Raw genomic sequence first — 19,630 nt, 5'->3', positions numbered from 1 at the left:
GATCGCTGTTTTGACAGGATGAGGTTAGTGGTGAGCCATTGATTCAACTGTTCTTTCTATATTGCAGAAGATAAAAGATGTTTTTAAATCGAGGTGGAGATTCATTTGACTATGTTGCATCACCTACCTAGAAGCGGTTTGATTTACTGGATCATAGGCTAGTGTGAGCTTGAAAAAGAACACATTTTATTTATGCACACAATATTACCAATCACACACCAGTACTAAAGGATCATTCTGTCATCTTGCCAAGACTCATACGAAGGGCAGGGCAATAAAAAGCAGGGACAAATTATGCAAAAGGTTTAGAAAGGTTTTCTCATTTACTTCAGGAGAAAAGAAACAGAAGTCGTTTATAGAGTCATATAGCTGTACAGTATGGAAACAGACCCTTCAATTCAACTTGTCCGTGCTCTTCAGACATCTCAATCTGACCTAGTCCCATTTGCCAGCTTTTGGCCCATATCCCTTTAAACCCTTCCTATTCAGGTACCCATCCAGGTGCATCTTAAATGTTATAATTGTACCAGCCTCCTCCACTTCCTCGGCAGCTCATTCCATGTAGGCACCACCCTCTGTGTGAAAAAGTTACTCCTCAGGTCCTTTTTAAACCTTAAACCTACGCCCTCTAGCTTTGAACTCGCCCACTTCAGGAAAAAGACCTTAGTTATTCACGCTATCCATGCCCTTCATGATTTTGTCAACTTCTATAACCTCAGCTTCTGATGGTCCAGGAAAAAAAGCCGCAGCCCATTCAGCCTCTCCCTTTCTTCCGTTAGGTGAGGCTGAACTCTGCCTACAATGTATCTGATTCTGTGTAATATCTTCTGAATGCAGGAACAAAAACTTACTGGAAATTGAACCCATGCCACTTGATGAAAACTGAATTCCAACCATTAAATAACCATAGAGCTCTCAAAGGTACAATTGGCTTCACTTTTAGAGTCCGGAGAAGATCAGAAAACTCCACTGAAGGATAAGTCATTTGTGCCAACTTGTCACTTGTAATGCACTGCACTTTTGTGCACATTGTGCGTTTGTCACATCAAGTCCTAATCATTACATCACTAGGAACCTCTCAAAAGGACCCTTTCCTTGCTCTGAAGTCTATTTTTCTCATTTTCAATATCACTGATGATATTTCCAAGTGCATGAAGATTGTGTCATCAGAGATGACCAGTAGGGCAACTGGTCAACAGGTTATAACATGTAATATTGTTTACAGATTGATATCCAAAGTTTGTGTATAACATGTCACTTTGTTAGTGAAGCACAGAGACAAATATAGCTGCAATGTGAAAAGAAAACTTTTCAAGTAAGTCCATCAATGTTAAATAATTTGGAATACCTGAAACAATCCAGACAACAATATTATTTTAGCAAATATGCATAACGATGGAAAAGCAATTGCGAAACGCAAATTAACAACTGAAGACAAATTTCTTATCTCAGTAAACATGATGCAGTAAGATATTATACATCATTAAATAAAACACATTTTAAATCGTTACAGTTGCATGGCTCCTGAGCAAAGCTTTTGCTAACTGAGAGAATCCCTAGCATGTCTTGTATTAAAATGGCCTTTTCTTCCAAAAAGGATTCCATTGAATTGAACTACAGTAAAATCATTCTTAAAACTGGAAAGAAAGTCAGAGCTAATTAATAATGTGTAAAGTCCAGGTTGACTCAGATCAGACTCCAGTTCAAAAGGATAGAGATAAGATAAATAAATAAATATTTCCAACTGACAGCGTCCTTTTTTGGATGAAGGCAGATTTATATACAATTGACAACAATTAACTTGTAAGCAAAATGGAACATGGCTCCCCTTTTGCTTATTTGGATTACAGAGGCCAACCTACTTTGTCAATAATCATTCATACTGAATTTATAATAGCCTGATTCTGACAGGACCAGCATACCTTCAATTATGTACCAGATAAAGTTTGGGCGCCTTTATGAAAAAAAACACTGCAATGGTCATTAGCTACTGTTCAAAAGCTTGGACATCAAAGACTTTAATGACATGAAAAATAAATAGCATTAACTGCATTTTGCAAACTCAGGCAATTCAACTCCAGTGCAGACAGTCAGAAACCCAGGCCTCTCAACCACAAATGCTGGGCAGATGAAGTCAGTGAAGTGGTGCTGGAAGGCGTGAAGTAACTGTCCACTCTGTGCATTAAAAAATGACAACTGACCCATGTCACAGTTCACAAAAACACCGATTCTTGCTGGGAAATCTGTGATAAGGACATCATATGATGCACCATTCTGAAGAAATTCATATCTATGCCTATTAGAAAGAGAAAAAATGTTAACAAGATAACAAATCAGGCATATTCAAAGCAGAAAGAAACAATCTCAGTGGGCGGGGAGGAGCATGCAGCAGTCAGTATCATTGTGAGGAAGTCTGGAAGTGTAGACCTGCATAAGAAGGGCTAAGAGTTTGGATTAGTGGGTCTATTTCACTTTGGAAGGATGTAATTAGTATGGTGCCACAATGATGAGTCCTATGATTTCAATTTTGTTATTTTTTTTAATGAGCTGCAGGAGTTAATGGCGTGTAAAGCATCCAGACATGCTGCAGATGCTGAACTAGGAGGGAGGGTGTGTTGTCATGAGAACATAAGGAATCTACAAGAGGACATAGATAGGTTGACAGGTGGAGTTTTACGTAAAAAAGCAAGAGATCATACACGTTGGTAGGATGAATCAAAAGGCAGACTGTTATTTAAGTCAAGAAAGACTCCAAAAATGTATAACACAGACGTATTTGGAAGTTTTTGTGTATGAAACACAAAGTGCTAATGTGAAAGTGCAGCAAGTCATTAAAGAAGGTAAATGGAAGATTTGAGCCCTTTATCACTGGTGGATTGGAGTTTAAAAACAGTGAAGTCTTGTTCCAACTGCACAGGGTATTAGTGAGGCCACATCTGGAAAACTGTATAGAGTTTTGGTCCCTGTATTTAGGAAAGGATATACTAGAATTAGAGGTAATTGAAAAGAGATTCACTAGGCCAATTCCTGGGATGAAAGAGCTCACTTATCAAGAATGACTAAACAGGCTAGGCCTTTGTTCATTAAAGTTTAAATGAATGAGGAACAACCTTATTGAAACATACAAACTTCTGAAAGGGCTCAATGAATGTTTAAAAATGCTTCCATTAATGGGGAATATCTTGAATGAAGGGACATAGTTACAAAATAAGGGGACATTCATTTAAAAATGAGATGTAAAAGAATTTCTTCTCTCAGAGAGGGGTGAATATCTGAAATTCTTTACCCCAAAGAGTCATGGAGGCTGAAGGATTTAAAGTATTTTAAGACGAGTTGAATAGATCTTTGAAATACAGGAGATCAGGGTTATGAGTAGCTGTCAGGATAAAGAAGTTGAGGCCTCGGGCAGATCAGCCATGATCTTCTGAGACGGCAGGATAAGCTTGAAGAGTGGATGTCTTACTCCTGCCTGTACTTCTCATGTTATTGTGTCACGTGCTGTACAGTCCTCAGACGTGTATTATTACCATAATAGCTCTACTACAAAAATCCATCTACAGGATGGTGAATGATAACATTTAAGTGCTAAGAACATACAAGCACATGTGTTTTGCTAGTTATCAATATTAAGTAGATTACTGCATCTGAAAACAAAACTCATCAACTTACAACTGAAAAGAGAAAAGTACTCAATGTAGCAGGAATCTCATGGGTTTTCACAATTATTCATTACTCAACTCTATGTTGGGGATATGCTGTTTGAAGCTGTAGGCCCTGTACTATGAATTTTCAGATCTATAATAATGTCAGCCAAGTGAAACAAAAACATTAAATGCTGCTTTGACTGTAACCTTTACAAAATGTCTGGATAAATTCCCCTAGAGGCATCCTGAATGAACGTAATTCATGAACCGTACGGGCGAGAAAAGTCTTGGATTTAAATATTTGGATAGGGTTATGGTTATGGTAGAAAGCATGAGCTATATTTGTCTGTTCTCTTCTCCCTACAACTCTCCTGACTCCTATCTATAAAGACTTAGGTAAAGATAGTGAGAGAAAAAAGATGGAAGTCTGAATGCAAATACACATTAAGATTGAGTTTACTATGCATGCTCAAAGGGTATAACAATGGTGTCCTCCATATCTCACTACAGTTTAGAGAATATAAGACAAATTGTACCCTTTTGGTGTCACAAAATATCGTATGAACCATGATTTTCTGTTTCTCCCCAGTGAACTGTTTCTTGTGGTGGGAGGATATGTTACTCCAATCCTGTAGGCCTCACAGCGGTCCACTGTTGCTTCCCAATAATGTCGACCACGAGCAGGCAAAAGTTCTCCAAGAACAGCAGGGCACCTGTGGAAGGAGTGTCCATTCACTGAGCATAATAAGTTACAAAACAGAAATCCAATCTGTGCAGAGTACTCAAAATCTCAAATCACACACCAGAATTAGACTTTTGGATAATTCATGAAGTTTATGCAGAAGCACTTCTGACATTCATGTCTGCACTGATTTCAATGTAATCACTGGTTTGCATCCTTCCAACTACTAAACATGATGTGATGCAGTAAATTTCAGATGGAATCTCTTCACACGGTGCCACTTTTCTGATAGCTGAAGAGGCCAATCTTTAAGGGTCAGCTTCTGCCACAAGTTCCAGACATGAAGTTAGCAAGTGTCAAAGTGAGTTGTGCTTTTCATCGTTGCTGTCTGTTGTTAAGCTGTTTTAGCCAATGGTCAACGTGATGTGCCCACCAGCCTACAGGAGAGACCCCAGTTTCCTCAGTCATTGGCCTGTGACTCCAAATATGATCAGTGATGTCTCGGGGCTTTATGTCATGCTTGCTTCCCTGAAGTGAAGCTTTGGACATCCTACTGGTTGTCAGACTTTACCTACCTCATCATATCAACAACCTGGGGTTGCCCAGCCTTCTGTGGTTACAACAGCAGTTCAGAGGTTGGGAAAACTGTGGCAAATAAATCACCTCTTGTTTCCCTGTTGCCTATGCCATCTGCATAGGGTGTGTGATGGAGCACTCCCATGTTGCCTGGATGAATGCAGCTCCGACAACACTGAAGAAGCTTGGCTACATCGAGGACAAAGTAGTCTATATGATTAACACCTCATCCAACACCTTCAACATTCACCTCCAGTCTACAATGGCAGCAGTGCGTACTATCTACAAGATGCACTGTAGGAACTAAGGCTTTTTTGACAGTATTTTCCAAATCTGTGACCTCTGCTACCTAGAAGGACAAGGGCAACATGTACATCAGAACACCATCACCTGCAAACTTCCCTCCAAGGCATACACTATGCTGACTTGGGAATATATCTGCTTTCCTCCTGGGTCAAAATCCTAGAGCTCTCCCTGCGACAGCACTGCATGAGCACTTAAACTCCAAGTATTGCAGCTGTTTGAGAAGACAGCTCACCGCCACCTTCTCCTGGGCAATTAGGGATGGGACAGTAAATGCTGGCCCAGCCAGCAACATCCACATCCCATGACTGAATTGTAAAAATACAGGAAGTCCTTGGGTATATGAGCACTTTCCATTCCGCAGAAGTGCCTGGGCTATCAAAGCCTCTATTTGATGAGGACTAACAAACCTGTGTGCGCTGCCTTTGAAAGCTGTACAACCCATAAGATGACAGCAAAAATGAAAACACGTTGTGTCTTAATCAGGAATTGCTCGGCTGTGTTAATTGCTTTTAGGAAATCTCCGCTACAAATACTCATGCAGTCTTGCACTTGGGCCTGTAACTCGTTCTTTCTGACTGTAGACATCATTCATGGTTTTTTATGTTCGTAGCAGTTTGATGCATGCTGCAAAACATTGACAACTTAAAGCAACCAGGAAGAGAAGCTCAATAACTACCATTTTAAGTGTCTGTTGTTTATTATAGACAAAATTCACAAGAAGTAGTGGTTATTGCATTCACCAGTATGTTTAAAAAATACCAGGTGTAATTTGGGTAAGGTAGGAATGGACTGCAAATGTACTGATCTTTGATCTTAACCATTCTTTAGAAAGATTCTATGGGCAATCATGTTAAATGTTGCCATCATTTTAACAATTACAATTGCTGTTGCTTCTCCTTAGCTGCAAGTCTGGTTCCAGGGAAACAATTTTGCAGACCCTCATCTCATACAGTTCTTCATTGAGCTCTGCCAGCCATGAGTAGATACATGGCATGGTTTACTGTAATCCAGCTATCCCATTCACATTGCCCAGTGCCCTCAGGGTCCAACTGTGCTCAGGCTGGGTGGGGGACAAGGGACAGGGCCTCTGTACTCGTGAATGGAGCTGCTGCAGTGCTTGGGCTGGGGCCCTGAGCAAAGAGCAGCACTAGGGCCTGCAATTTCTTTCTTTGGCCCTCTACAAACCTCACTGGTCATTCTTTGCTGAACACCCTCCATATTATATTCTGTTCCAACAGGTCCAGTAAAGTATAGCTTATTGATTGACTCATTGTGTGATCAATCCTTCCAACTCTTCAAAAGTTCAGAACCTCTGCCAACTGTCTACAATGTCTGAACACTAACATTATAACAGTATAAAATTACATGGATGCAACTTGAGCCGGAAGGCAAGCATTGAGAAACGCCACACACTCAATAATGGCTTGCAATTAAAACGCTTTTTAAATTTAGAAAAACATATCAAGGACACGAGAACAAAAGGCATGAGAAGAATACATATTAAGTCAAAGGAGTATTGGAAAAAATGACTAAATGTCTGTTCAAAAAATGAGTTTTAAGCAGACCATGTAATGATAGCTAATAGAGATTAGCAAGCAAAGGAGTCAAAGCTGAGCAACACTTGCTGTGAATAGATGCAAACAGTGAAGTTTGAAAAGCTTGAGATTTATTGACAGTAAAATATGGAAGACGAGAAAGGGGAGCATTGGAATAATCAGAGTAAAACTGGTCTATGCCAACATTGTGAAATAGCCTAACTGTGAAACAGTAATGTAATTTATACAGGACCTGATTTAATTTGCACCCAATTCCACTCCATTCAAACTTGGATATGATGAAGGGATTTTGGGAATTTTCTTGCAGAAATGGGCAAAGTTAATAATGGTACACACAGCTCTTGCACACCCAAGCAACTCGTTTAATTGGCAGCATATTGTCAAACATTCACATAAATAGGATGGCATTGAAAGGGCGAGAGGAAGTGAAAGGCCTTGGAGTACAACTCTACAGGTTTCTGAAGGTGATAAGACAGGTTGATAAGGTGGTAAAGAAGGCACAAAGAAAGGATGTATTCCCTCATTTGTTGTGGTATTGAATACAAAAGCACAGATGCAGTGCTGGAACAGTACAAACACTGGCTAAGCCAGAGCTGGAGGTTTGTATGCACTCTGGTCACCACATTACAGGAAGGACATAATTATTCAGACAGTATACAGTGGAGATTTCCAAAAATGATGCGAGGACTTGAAAATTGGAGATATGAGCAAGGATGGGATAGGTTCGGGCTGTTTTCCTTCAATCAGAGGAGGCTGTAGGGTAAATTACTTGAGCTGTACAAAGTAATGAATAGAGTGGATGGCTGTTTCCCTTCAATTACCAGGGGCACAGATTTAAGATCACTGGGAGGAGTGTATTGGAAGACTAGAGAGGACATAAGGGAATGCATTTTCACCTACACGGTGGTGGGTGTCTGGAATTTGTGCCCTGTTTGATGGCTGAGGTGAAGACTCTACACTCATTTAAAAGGATCCTGCAACTGCATATGAAGTACGATAACCTCCAGGGTATAGACCAGGTGCTGGTTAGTGGTGTTAGAATGGTTGGCTAGTTTACTCAACTAGCAAAGACACAACAGTCTAAATGGCCTCTTTCTATGGTGTAACATTTCTGTGGTTCTATTTCAGGAGGGAGTTGCAATGCTCAGTGCCTAGACAGCTGAAGGCTGCCAATGGTGAGACGTTGAGAAATGGGCAAGTCCAGAAAGCAGAATTAGGAATCTCTGCATCTGTCCTTGGCTAAAGAAGGAACTTGATTTGTGGAAGGATCATGAACATAAACCTGGATCCACGCTCACACCTTATACTGGAACATTAATACACTGGTCCATTGCAGTCCTCTTTCAGACTTTATTATCAAAAGTAGGGGTTCAAGCCATCCCACAATTATAATACAATGTTATTGTATTTTGCATGCTTCGATATTACGACTACTCACTCAGGCAGGAGGTTTTCACTTTCCACACCCAGCTCATCAAAGTGAATTACAGTTCCATCTTCAGACAACTGCAAATGTGGTGGCAATGTTTCCTTGTTCAGGCGAAAGTGAGTATCTATTCAGTGATAAATTATTTTCTTAAAAGGTCTTTGCCAACAATCCTACTTTAACTTCCAGCATATACTTATTTCATAAAGGTAGTCAAAAAAAAGTGACAATATTCAACCATCGCATTCAAATTTGGTCTCAAGTCACAGACACCCATCTTCCATCCTCTGAAATCCAGCAGCACAGGCACCTCCAGCAAAGCTTTCGATAATTTCAATTATTCTTTCGTGTACTATCTTCAATTATGCACCCAAATGACAGCTGCCTTACTTCCATTGACAAACTACAAGTTCACAAGAAATTGAAGCAGGGACAGTCCTGCTCTGCCATTGAATAAGTTCACCATTGAGGCACAAATCTATTTTGCCACCCAGTCTCCTTAGACACAAACAACTTGTCTATCTCAGATTTAAATATATTCAATGATGGAACAGCCGTAACACTCTGCAGCAAAAAATTCCAACTATTCACAACCTTCTAAGTGAAGTGATGGAACAGCCATATCAGATCTCTCAGTGTTTACCCTGTCACGCCCTGGTCTAACTCACAAATATAAATGGTAAACAGACAAAGCACAAGCACTAATTTCGTGAAGCTCCATGAGTTAAAACTGCTATCTTGAAAATGCCACATTTACTTCCATTCTGCTCTCTGAGTGTAAGCCAATCCACCATATGTGCTAAAATGTTTCCCCACTCCCCTGAGCTCCGATTTTGTATATTAACCTTTTATGTGGTACCTTATCAAATGTCTTTCAGAAGTTTAAGAGTACTGCCTCTACCAAATTCCCTTTATCCATCATACTGGTTAAATGTTCAAAAACTCTAATAAGTTCAAGTATGGTGTACCTTGACACTGTCTGATCATACCATGATTTTTGAATGTATTCAGATCCAACATATTCTAACATTTTCCCAACCACAGATGTCAGGCTAACTACCGTGTAGTTCAAATGTGCGTTTGTAATTAAAAATATTAATCCATCTTTCTTAGTGCATATTGTGTGATGGATTGTATTTCAGATTTTCACCACTTGGAGTTGTTAACTCTCTACTTTTTAAGTAACGGCAACTTCAGTTTCTTGTATTGTTAATACAAAATTCTATTCTTTGGTTGTAATTTAATTAGTTTCCTTTTAATTTGCATACAATGATTCTTCTCTATTCAAAAAGAGCACTTACCTGCCTCAATTAATATTCAAAAATACATTTCTATGCCTGACTGATTCCCCATGGATCCTAGCTGAAATGTGACTCTTTATTAAGACATAGTTGACGATATCTCCACATTCATTTAAGTCCCACTCAATATTGCAATGCAGCCTTTCTATCCTATATCTTTCAACAGCAATATTAGCTCATTCTACACCATAACTATGCTGCTCCTCGGTTTCACTTCATCCAGTGTCTCATTCCATTTCTTTAAGTACTTTTCTTTGTCCTTCCTGGGAGTAAGAACAAAATGCTCCTCTTCTCCTGACCTTATTTCATTTGTGGCTTCATTCCTATTCATGCTTTTTTTTTAACCAAGTTCTCTAATGCTATGATTTTGGACATTCTGTGCTCAGTGATTCAGCTTCAACGTTTTAGCCATTTACGTAAACAAATTACAAATTTGATATGACGTTGAAATCATATTCTGGCACACTGTTCCATTTTTATTAAAGCATATTAGACATACATGAACATGGATATGTCTAAGAAAGCTAGTAATTGTTGCCTATCGATAAGTAGTTGCAAACTGCCTATAATTGAATGCCTTGCTAGACCACTTTACAGGTCAGTACAGAGTGAGCCACATGTGACTCCAGACAGGAAAGGATGGCAAATTCTTTCCTCTGAAAGGCATTAATGAAATAGTTGAGGCTTTGCAACAAGCTGGTTATTCATGACAATCATTAATTAAAATAGCATTTTCTTCCAGATTTATTACATTCAAATATTTCTAACTGCCATTGTGAATTTGAGCCCATGCCTGTGCAAGAATACTGCAGACTTCTGGATTACTGTCCTTGACACTCCTAAAATGCCCTGTTCATCATTCTAATTCTTCTTCCTGTTCAATCTCTCTTCTCTTCTGGCCTTGTCTTAATCCTTCTCACTGAGAACACTCAATAAGCTATCATAGAATCCCTACAGTGTGGAAGTGGGCCATTCAGCCCATCAAGTCCACACTGACACTCCAAAAATGATCTTACCCAGACCCATTCCTCTACCCTAACCCTATAACCCTGCATTTCCCATGGCATATCCACCTAGCCTGCACATCCCTGGACAGTATAGGATAACTTAGCATGGCCAATCCTTGGACTGTGGGAGGAAATGGAGCACCCAGAGGAAACCTGTGCAGACACCAAGACAATGTGCAACCTCCACAAACACAGTCACCTGAGGGTGGAATCGAACCCAGGTCTCTGGTGCTGTGAGGCATCAGTGCTAACCACTGAGACACCGTGCTGCACTGTATGGATCACCTAAGCCTTGTTTGACTGTGTCAGAGATCGCAGGAACTGCAGATGCTGGAGAATCTGACATAACAAGGTGTAGAGCTGGATGAACACAGCAGGCCAAGCAGCATCAGAGGCCCGAAACATCAGCCTTCCTGCTCCTTTGATGCTGCTTGGCCCGCTGTGTTCATCCAGCTCTACACCTTGTTATCTCTTTCTGTTTGACCGCTTTGGTTTTAGTTACATATTCGATTTCTTTCATTATTTTACATTTGTTTAATTGGATAACATTTATTATATATTCAATAGCTCAAACATGTCATTCATTTTGATTTTGTAACTTTTTAATCTATGTCAATTGTTTCATAATTTTTATTTTAATTTGTAACATGAAAATGCTTCTGGGCGTTCAGTTCAGCCATTTATACTATTTCAAGCTGCCAGATCATAATGGTTATAGAAATAGTCAGCAACCTTTATATATTAGCCTGAAATTACAAGTGATTATTTAAATTATGACATGTACTCGCACAAAAATACTTGGGGAGTTGATGTGGACTTTGTTGCACATGACAGTTCCATGTAATAAAAGAAGGTTAAGATGGTTTATGATCCCTTAGCCTTCCTGTATTTCTTTTGGCCTTGAGGAATTCATATTCCATATGTAACTGGCTGTACAAGGTTACAGCCCTATTTTGTTATTTGGAAGGACTGCTCATCAACTATTGGCTGTTCTTGACCGTCAACTCCTGAACTTTTGCCACAGATGTCGTTATGTTCCTTCTCCTTCAACAGGACATGGTGGCCAATAAAAGGACCAGACATTGGGTTATGAAGATGTCTATTACAATGCCTCTCTTTCACGGTCATGTCCTCTCCTGGATGCTCCTGGAGAGGGAATACATCATGTCCACTTGCATTCCTTAGGACCTCTATGACAAATGGCTACCACAAGGGCTGGAGTGCAAGATCTCTCCCCCAAAGGACATTTAAACTTATTCTGTTGAGTTCCTTTGGGGATTTGATTTTTGAGTTTTGCCCTTCTGAGGGACTGTCGCTAGTTAATTTAGTTCATTTGTTTTATTGATTTTCAAAATAGCAAAAGAAGTCAGTAACTACAGATTTAGTTTCTAATTGGAAAAGCTTAGCAGATCTGGCAGCATCTATGAAGAAAAATCAGAGTTTTGGGTCCGATGAACTGCGGAAGGGTCACCAGACCCAAAACATTAACTCGGATATTTTTCTTCACAGATGCAGCCAGCATATGCTGAGCTTTTCCAGCAACTTTGTTTTTGTTCCTGATTTACAGGATCGGCAGTTCTTTTGGTTTTTATCAACCTCTAAGTATACAGCAATATGAATCTCCTACTTTTAGTGGAAATCACGGCTGGCTTGCTTGTATCACTTGTTCCAAGACTGTTGACAGCTTTCACAAAGAAAAGGAAGTTCTCCAGTGGCTGAAGTGTGACTGTATGCTCACACACTCTGAGTCCTGCCATTGATCTAAAAAGAAAGAAAATGGGACTCATTGAATTGAACGTAGGTAGATCTGCGTGGCAATGTCAGTAAGATAAAACCACATTTTATCCTCTTTATTCCAAAATAATGTGACTCATTCCACCAAGTATGAGTATGAACCCTAAACATTTGATTACAATTACTGAACCACCCTCATTCTTTCATAGCAACAGCATCATTTGAGTCAGTCATCATTGGAGCCAACATGAAGTGTCAGAATGGTTTTGTTGGTAGCGGACTCCCTTCTATGACAGAAGAACATAGGTGCAAGTTCAACTCTGAATATTTGCACTCCAGTACTGTTGTGCAACAATGTTCAAATTGTGTCCCTTTAACTTCTTTGATCTGGTATGCAAACTCTTCAGGTATTGCACACAACACAGGCTTCAGTACCTTCAAGATATTTAAAATTCCAAAAGACTTGAAGATGGAAAATGGCCATTTTCTGATGGGGCTGTTATTAGATAGGACAGCAACATTCATTAGGCTACCAATCCCAACAATTTGGAAGTGCTGAATCATTTTACCCCATTCAGTCAGCTCCTTCGATACTTGTCTAATTGTGAAATACCATCCAGATCACAGGATTCAAAGTCAAATTGCTCATTGATCAGTAGAATTTTCTCAAGATTCTTCAAGGAAGAGGTGGTGTACTGGTAATGTCACTGGGCAAATAATCCAGAGCTCTAGGTCAGTGTTGTGGGGCTGTAGGTTTGAATCACACAGCTGATGATGACATTCATATCCAATACATATCTGGAATTAAAAACCATCCTAATGGGAATCATGTAAGCGTTGTCAATTGTCAATAAAATCCCACTTTTAGGGAAGGAAATTTGTCATTCTTAGCCTAAAAGGTAACTCCAGACCCCACAGCAATGCGGTTGACTCTTAACCACACAGAGAAATGGCCTAGCAAGCCACTCAGTTATATTAAACTACTAGAAAATCTGAACAAAGGAATGAAACAGCATTGTGGTAGACAATGTAACACCACTAACCTTATGAAGTTCTTCTTACCAACAACTTGGGGCTTGTGCTAATATTGGAACACAGACTAGTCAAGAAACCATCTGATATAGTTATACTTACTATATCCTAGGCATTATTACGCCACCCCTGGCTATGTCCTCTTCCATCACTGGGGCAGACCCACCAGATGTGGCAGCACAGTGGTATACAGTTGGAAGGAACTGCACTGGGAGACCCAACACTGACTATGGACCTTGATGTCTCATGGCAACAGGTCAATCACAGGCAAGGAATCCTCCTGCAGATTACTAGGTACTGCTCTCTGTAACAGCATAAGATGTCAGAACAGAAGAAGGCAATTCAGCCCACTCTGCTGTTCAATGAGACGTCGACTAATCTGATAAACTTCAGCTCCACTTAATACCTTTTACCCATAACCCATAGAGTCTTAGATCTTAGAATCCCTACAGTGTGGTAACAGGCCATTCAGCCCAACAAGTCCACACCAACCCTGAGGAGCATCCCACCCAGATCCATCCCCTTGCAACCCTGCATTCTTCAAAGCCAACCCACCTGACCTACACCTCCCTGAACACTATGGGTAATTTAGCATGGCCAATCCATGTAACCTACGCACCTTTGGGCTGTGGGAGGAAACTGGAGTACCTGGCAGAAACCCACACAAACACAGGGAGAATGTGCAAATTTCACACGGTCGCCCGAGGGTTGAACTGAAACTGGGTCCCTGGCACTGTGAGGCAGCACTGCTAACCAGTGAACCACTGCGCTGCTGCCAGTCAGCCTGTCTCGGGTTTGAATATACCTAATGACCTAATACCAACAACTCTCTGTGGTAAAGAATTCCACAGATTCACTACCCTCTGAGAGGGAAAATTCCTCCTCATCTCTGTCATGAATGGTTGACTCTCAGATTATGCCCTAATCTGATCCTAGACTTTCCCACATGGGGAAACCATCTTTCCAAATCTTCTCTGGTCAAATCCCCAAAGGATCCTATATTTCAATAAGGATTCCTCTCATTCTTCTAAATTCCTAGGAGTACAGGCCGATCCACTCAACTTCTCCTCAAAAGAACATCGCTCCATTCCTAGGATCAACCTAGTGAATCTTTCTTACATAAGGGGCAAACTATTCACAGTAATCCAGCTGTGGTCTGATTAGTGCCTCAGAGTTTTAGCAAAATTCCCTCCTTTTTTACACTTAATTCCCTTTGACATAATGGTCAAAATTCCATTTGCCCTCCCTATTACCTTTTCAAACTTGGATGCTAGCTTTTTGTGATTTACACGTGAGGACTTCCAAATCCCTGTGTTGCAGTTTTCTGCAGTCTTTCCCCATTTCAATAACGTTCACCTCTTCTGTTCTTTCCATTGAAGTTTATAACCTTACATTTCCCCACATTACATTCCATCTACAGAGGTTTTGCCCAGTCACTTTACTGTCTACATCCCTCTGTCGTGTCTTTGTCTCATCTTCACCACTTGCCTTCCCACCTAATTTTTGTGTCATCCACAAACTCAGCTATAGTACGCTCACTTTCCCCATCCAAGGCATTAATATATATTGCACATAGTTGTGACTCCAGCGCTAACCCCTGTGTCATCCCTGGTCGAAGAATCAGTACTCTTCCACTTTGAACGCCACTTGAACGAAGCACTGAGGATGGCAAGAACATATACATGAGATGGACGATTTCAGTGCCCATCACCGAGGGTGGTCAGTAGCACTATTACTGGCCAAGCTGGCTGAGACCATAGCTTCGGGACTGGGTCTGCAGCAGCTGGTGAGGGAGACATCATGAGGGAATAGTCTACTTGACCTCATTCTCACCTATCTACCTGTCACAGATCTGTCTATCCATTTCACTATTGGTAACGTGGACCCATTGTACATAGTCATTTTTGGAATGAAGGCCTGTCTTCACATTCAGAAAACTCTCCACCCACCTGGGATGTGGCACACCACTGGATTAAATAGTAACAAAAACAGAATTGCTGGAAAAGCTCAGTAGGTCTGGCAGCATCTGTGGAGGGGAAAATGGAGTTAACATTTCGGGTCCAGTGACCCTTCCTCAGAACTGAGTTACAGCATCCGAAATTCTTTTAATTTTCACTGGATTAAATAGTACTGGCTTCAAACAGATTCAAACACAAAAGTGGCCATCAATGAAGGTGAATTGCATTCTTTTTCTGGGTGTGGCAGATCGTGGCTATTGGCAGCTTAAGTTATGAAGTGGACAGTAAAATATTTGGGGTTGCAGAGGTGCTGGAAAGAAGTATGATGGTTATAATTTCTCTCTTTAGCCCTGGGTAAGGTACATATTCAGCGACCACAATCGCATTGATCGGGTCAGTGATTGTGAAAGTGCCCGGCAGGGCGAGCCAAGGAAGCAAGGTTTCATGTTCAGGTCAAGAATGCTTCTACTAGTGGCCATTTCGTTTTATCATCAGCTTAGCCCCTGTCAGAGGCATCTAGTGAAATAAGCGAAGCGATAGTCTAGTGGTATTATTGCTGGTTGATTAATCCAGAAACTGAGCTAATGTTCTGGGGACCTGGGTTCAAATCATGCCATGGCAGATGGTGAGATTCGGATTCAATTTCAAAAATGTCTGGAATCAAGAATTACCTGATTGCCATGAATCCATTGCTGGTTATTGGAGAAACCCATCTGGCTCACAAATGGCTTTCAGGGAAGGAAAACTGCCACCTCTACCTGGTCTGACCTACATGAGACTCCAGACCCACAGCAATGTGGCTGACTGTCAACTGCCCTCTGAAATGGCCTAGGGAGGGCAACTTGGAATGGCCAAGGCCTGCCAACAATGCCTATGTCCTACAAATGAATAGAAAAACACAAAACTTAAGGAGCCCATCAGCACTGCTCCTGGTATGATCTTTATATTTTCTAAATCAGCCTGTTCAGATGTTATAACACATGACTGGAGCAGGTGAGACTATAAACCTTGCCTCCTGGCCAAGAGGTAAGAACATTACCACTATACCCCAAGAGCTTTAATCTTTATGTTACACATTTGCTCTGATGGTACTCTTGTCATCAAAGGCAACTATACAACAGAACGGAAACATGTTTGTGATCATGTGACCATGGAAGTTATAAGGCTTAAACCTTGGTTGCAACTGATAAAAGTTTTCTTCTCCCATGGTCAGGTGCAACTCTCCTTTGAGAGGAGCGTGAAGTGATTTGACAGTGGAGTTCAAATCATCAAAGGCTCAGGGAGAGAGGTACTAGGCAATGATGAAAGGAATGAGCAGAGAGGGCTTCTGATGTGGATGACTGGCAAAAAAAAGCAACAGAGACAGAAGGAAAACCATTCTTATACAGCAAGCAGTTAAACTTTGGAAGGCATTACCTTGAAGTGTGATAGAGGTAAAATCAATTGTGATTTTCCAAAAAAGAATTGGATCATATTCTGAAGAGAAAGGGTTTTTTGCAGGGCAATAAAGGAAGAAGTATGCAATGGTACTGGTGAGTTGCGCTACAGAGGACCAGCACAGTCACAGCAGGCTGAAATACCTCCTTTTGTACTACAACAAATGTATCATTAGATCTGCTTTTTACAAAACGGCTATTAAATACAATAGACTCCTCGCAACAGGAAGCAGACTGACCTGAATGTTGACTTTTTAACATCACTTTGTCTGTGGAACTCCAGAATAAAGTATTCCACAGCTTCAAGATCAGCTGAGGTCCAGCGGATAGTCGCAGTGTCCCAGCACACAGTACATTCCTCAGTATTAATAACGGGTGCTGCTGGAACTATGGGGAAGACAAATAGAAACTGGATCAGAATTCATCTGTTGTTGACTAATATGGAACAATTTATTATCCTGGGTGCTCCGGTTTCCTCCCACAGTCAAACGATTTGCAGGATAGATGGATTGGCCATGCTAAATTGCCCCATAGTGTCCAGGGATGTGTAGGTTAGGAGGATTAGCAATGGGAAATGCAGGGTTATAGGATAAAGGGGTGTGTCTGGATCTTCAGAGGGGTGGTATGGACTTGATGGGCCAAACGGCCTGCTTCCACATTGTAGGGATTCTATGATCTATGATTCTATGACTAATTCTTAAACTATCTGAACTCCACGCTCCTTCATGTACAGTCCAGAAGGCCACATTCATTATTAACAGCCTGAGAAGATTATCTTGGCCAATTTTAACTGGCAAGTCCAATGCACACTGTAACGACAAATCGTACACACACTGGTGCCACGTTCGCTTTCAGATTTATTAACTGAGATATGTATAACAATTACCTTGATGGGGCAGATTTTAGTTTTTAACCTGGAGTGGTGGGGATTGAGGGAGGACTCAATTATTCACACTGTCCTCTACTTCCTCTCAATTGGTTTCAATAGCAGCCAATGCACAATGCCAGTAGTATAATTCAAATTTACCCAAATGTCGAATTAGGGAGTAATGAAGGAGGAAAATAAACCAGGCTTCTGACATCTTACCATCCTCTGGAGGAAAGCATATACGCCCCAGGCAAGCAGTGGCCAAGACAAAGTTCAAGTGTGATGATCCTCATTGTTAAACTGCTTACTGACGTGCATGCATGAATGACCCAGCAGCATTTTGGATTGGAATCCCAACATTGAGGTTAAATGGGATTCTAACCCTCCACTGTGGGGAAAAACACTCACTTAGCAGTAATTGTCCCTGACCTGACTAACTGGTAGCCTGAGGGTTGGGTCACTGTTCAATTAAATACAGCTAAGGGGGCTCTTTGTATAAACTGTAGCCCCTCGAACACAGGAGGATGTAAAGCCATCAGTTTGGGTGGGATGGATGGAGAGAAATGGTACTTTCACTTTAAGGCATCTGCTCTCTAATGTTTTAAACTCTTAAATAAAGAAAAAACACCCTCAGCAAGCAGGCCTCTATTTGAAGGAGAAACCTTCCCATAAGATGGCCAGCTGCCAGTCATGTGTTTAGGCAGGCAGAAAATGTCTCAGTGCCTGAACTTGAATCCAATCTCTTCTTACCTCACGCTCACACACATAATGTAGGTCACTGAACAGTGATCCAGACTGGAATCCCTGATCTTAAACTGAAGGCACCAATGCCAATCATCTCCCTACTTACGCTGCGAACCCCACCCCCCCACCCCCTGCAAGGATTGGTATGATACTCAGCAGCATTTGCTGAACTTCAGGAGGAAGCCAAAGTCTTGGAAATTAATCTGATGGAATTTCTGGCAAAATGTCATATTTAGCAAATTATCACTTTAACGGCATTACATGGTAGATGTTCCTCATTCAGTTTTATTACTGGTTTCGACTTACGAGTCCGAACGGTCACTTTCTCACTGGGCAAACTGCATCCTGCAAAGTTCACAGCCATCACCCAGACTACATAGCATCGGTTTGGTTCCAAATTGTCCAATGTACAGTAACTTTCTTTGACTGCCATCTTGTATTCTTCAGTTATACTTCCTTTTAAAATAAAAACAAGGTGATCTGTTAGGTTAAGGTGTTCATTAGTGTGGCTCAATTTGTAACACTGTATAATACAGTCCAAGTCATTATCCACTTACTCCATTTCTGTGGTAAGTTACCTTTATCCAGTTCTGCTACACAAGATTCCATGGCACTTACCCGAGGAAGTTTAAAATAAAATGTGACATTCAACTTTCAGAGATTAATTTACCTATCAATACTATAGTGATTGTAACAAGGTCAGCCAGGTGGGCCTCACAGAATGAGTCCCTCAGTTGGGGCTTTTAACCTAGTCCAATCAGGGAGCCCTGGCTGATATATAAGAGCAGGAGTGTCAGACATCCTGCTCACTCAGAGAGCTGGATCAGTGTCAAGGGCTCTCCATGTATAAATAAAGGATGATAGAATACCGGTCAATGGGGGGTTGTTTCAGTAGTGAGAGAGAAAGGCATGCTTCTGAAAAAATCTGCTTGCAACTGTCATCTTTGAGTTGGGGTAAGCATTTCTGGCATCATGCTGATATTTCGACCCAGGAAGAATGGAAATGTCATAGGATTAGACGAGATTCCAGCAGAGATTTTTGAACCTGGAGGAGCATAGTTTACCCGCCATCTCTATCAACCGTTTTCAAAAATCTGGGACAAAGGAAATCCCTGCTACTATTACTGTCTTCAAGAAAGGAGACCAAGTGGACAGTGGGAACTCCAGAGGAATTTCCCTACTCTCCAACTCTATGAAGACCATCGTCCAAGTCCTCGCTAGTTGCCTTACCCCAGTCTCAGGAAATCCTTTTGTGAAAGCTGGTGTTGCTTCTGACCAAACTATGGAATTATGGACATGATTTTTACTGCTTAGCAACCTCAACAGAAATGTCAGGAACAACACCAATCATGCTACATGG

General features: G+C 41.0%; 1 protein-coding gene across 2 annotated transcripts in view; it reads right to left on the bottom strand.

Moving 5' to 3' along the window:
* Nucleotides 1-304: 304 nt before the first annotated feature.
* LOC125450022 (cardiomyopathy-associated protein 5-like) overlaps nucleotides 305-19,630 on the bottom strand; it is an 87,381-nt gene continuing 68,055 nt past the window's right edge. For both annotated transcript variants that reach the window (XM_048525956.2, XM_048525966.2), the window contains 6 exons: nucleotides 18,577-18,726; nucleotides 16,898-17,045; nucleotides 12,126-12,259; nucleotides 8,203-8,317; nucleotides 4,181-4,357; nucleotides 305-2,296 (listed from right to left, as the gene is read on the bottom strand). In XM_048525956.2, the coding sequence (XP_048381913.1) occupies nucleotides 2,044-2,296; nucleotides 4,181-4,357; nucleotides 8,203-8,317; nucleotides 12,126-12,259; nucleotides 16,898-17,045; nucleotides 18,577-18,726 (977 nt within the window). In that variant the 3' untranslated portion in view covers nucleotides 305-2,043. The remainder of the gene's footprint in view (nucleotides 2,297-4,180; nucleotides 4,358-8,202; nucleotides 8,318-12,125; nucleotides 12,260-16,897; nucleotides 17,046-18,576; nucleotides 18,727-19,630) is intronic.

Source organism: Stegostoma tigrinum, chromosome 3 (assembly GCF_030684315.1).
Source record: "Stegostoma tigrinum isolate sSteTig4 chromosome 3, sSteTig4.hap1, whole genome shotgun sequence".
Lineage (NCBI taxonomy): Eukaryota > Metazoa > Chordata > Chondrichthyes > Orectolobiformes > Stegostomatidae > Stegostoma > Stegostoma tigrinum.
This window is presented reverse-complemented; position numbering and strand designations above follow the sequence as displayed.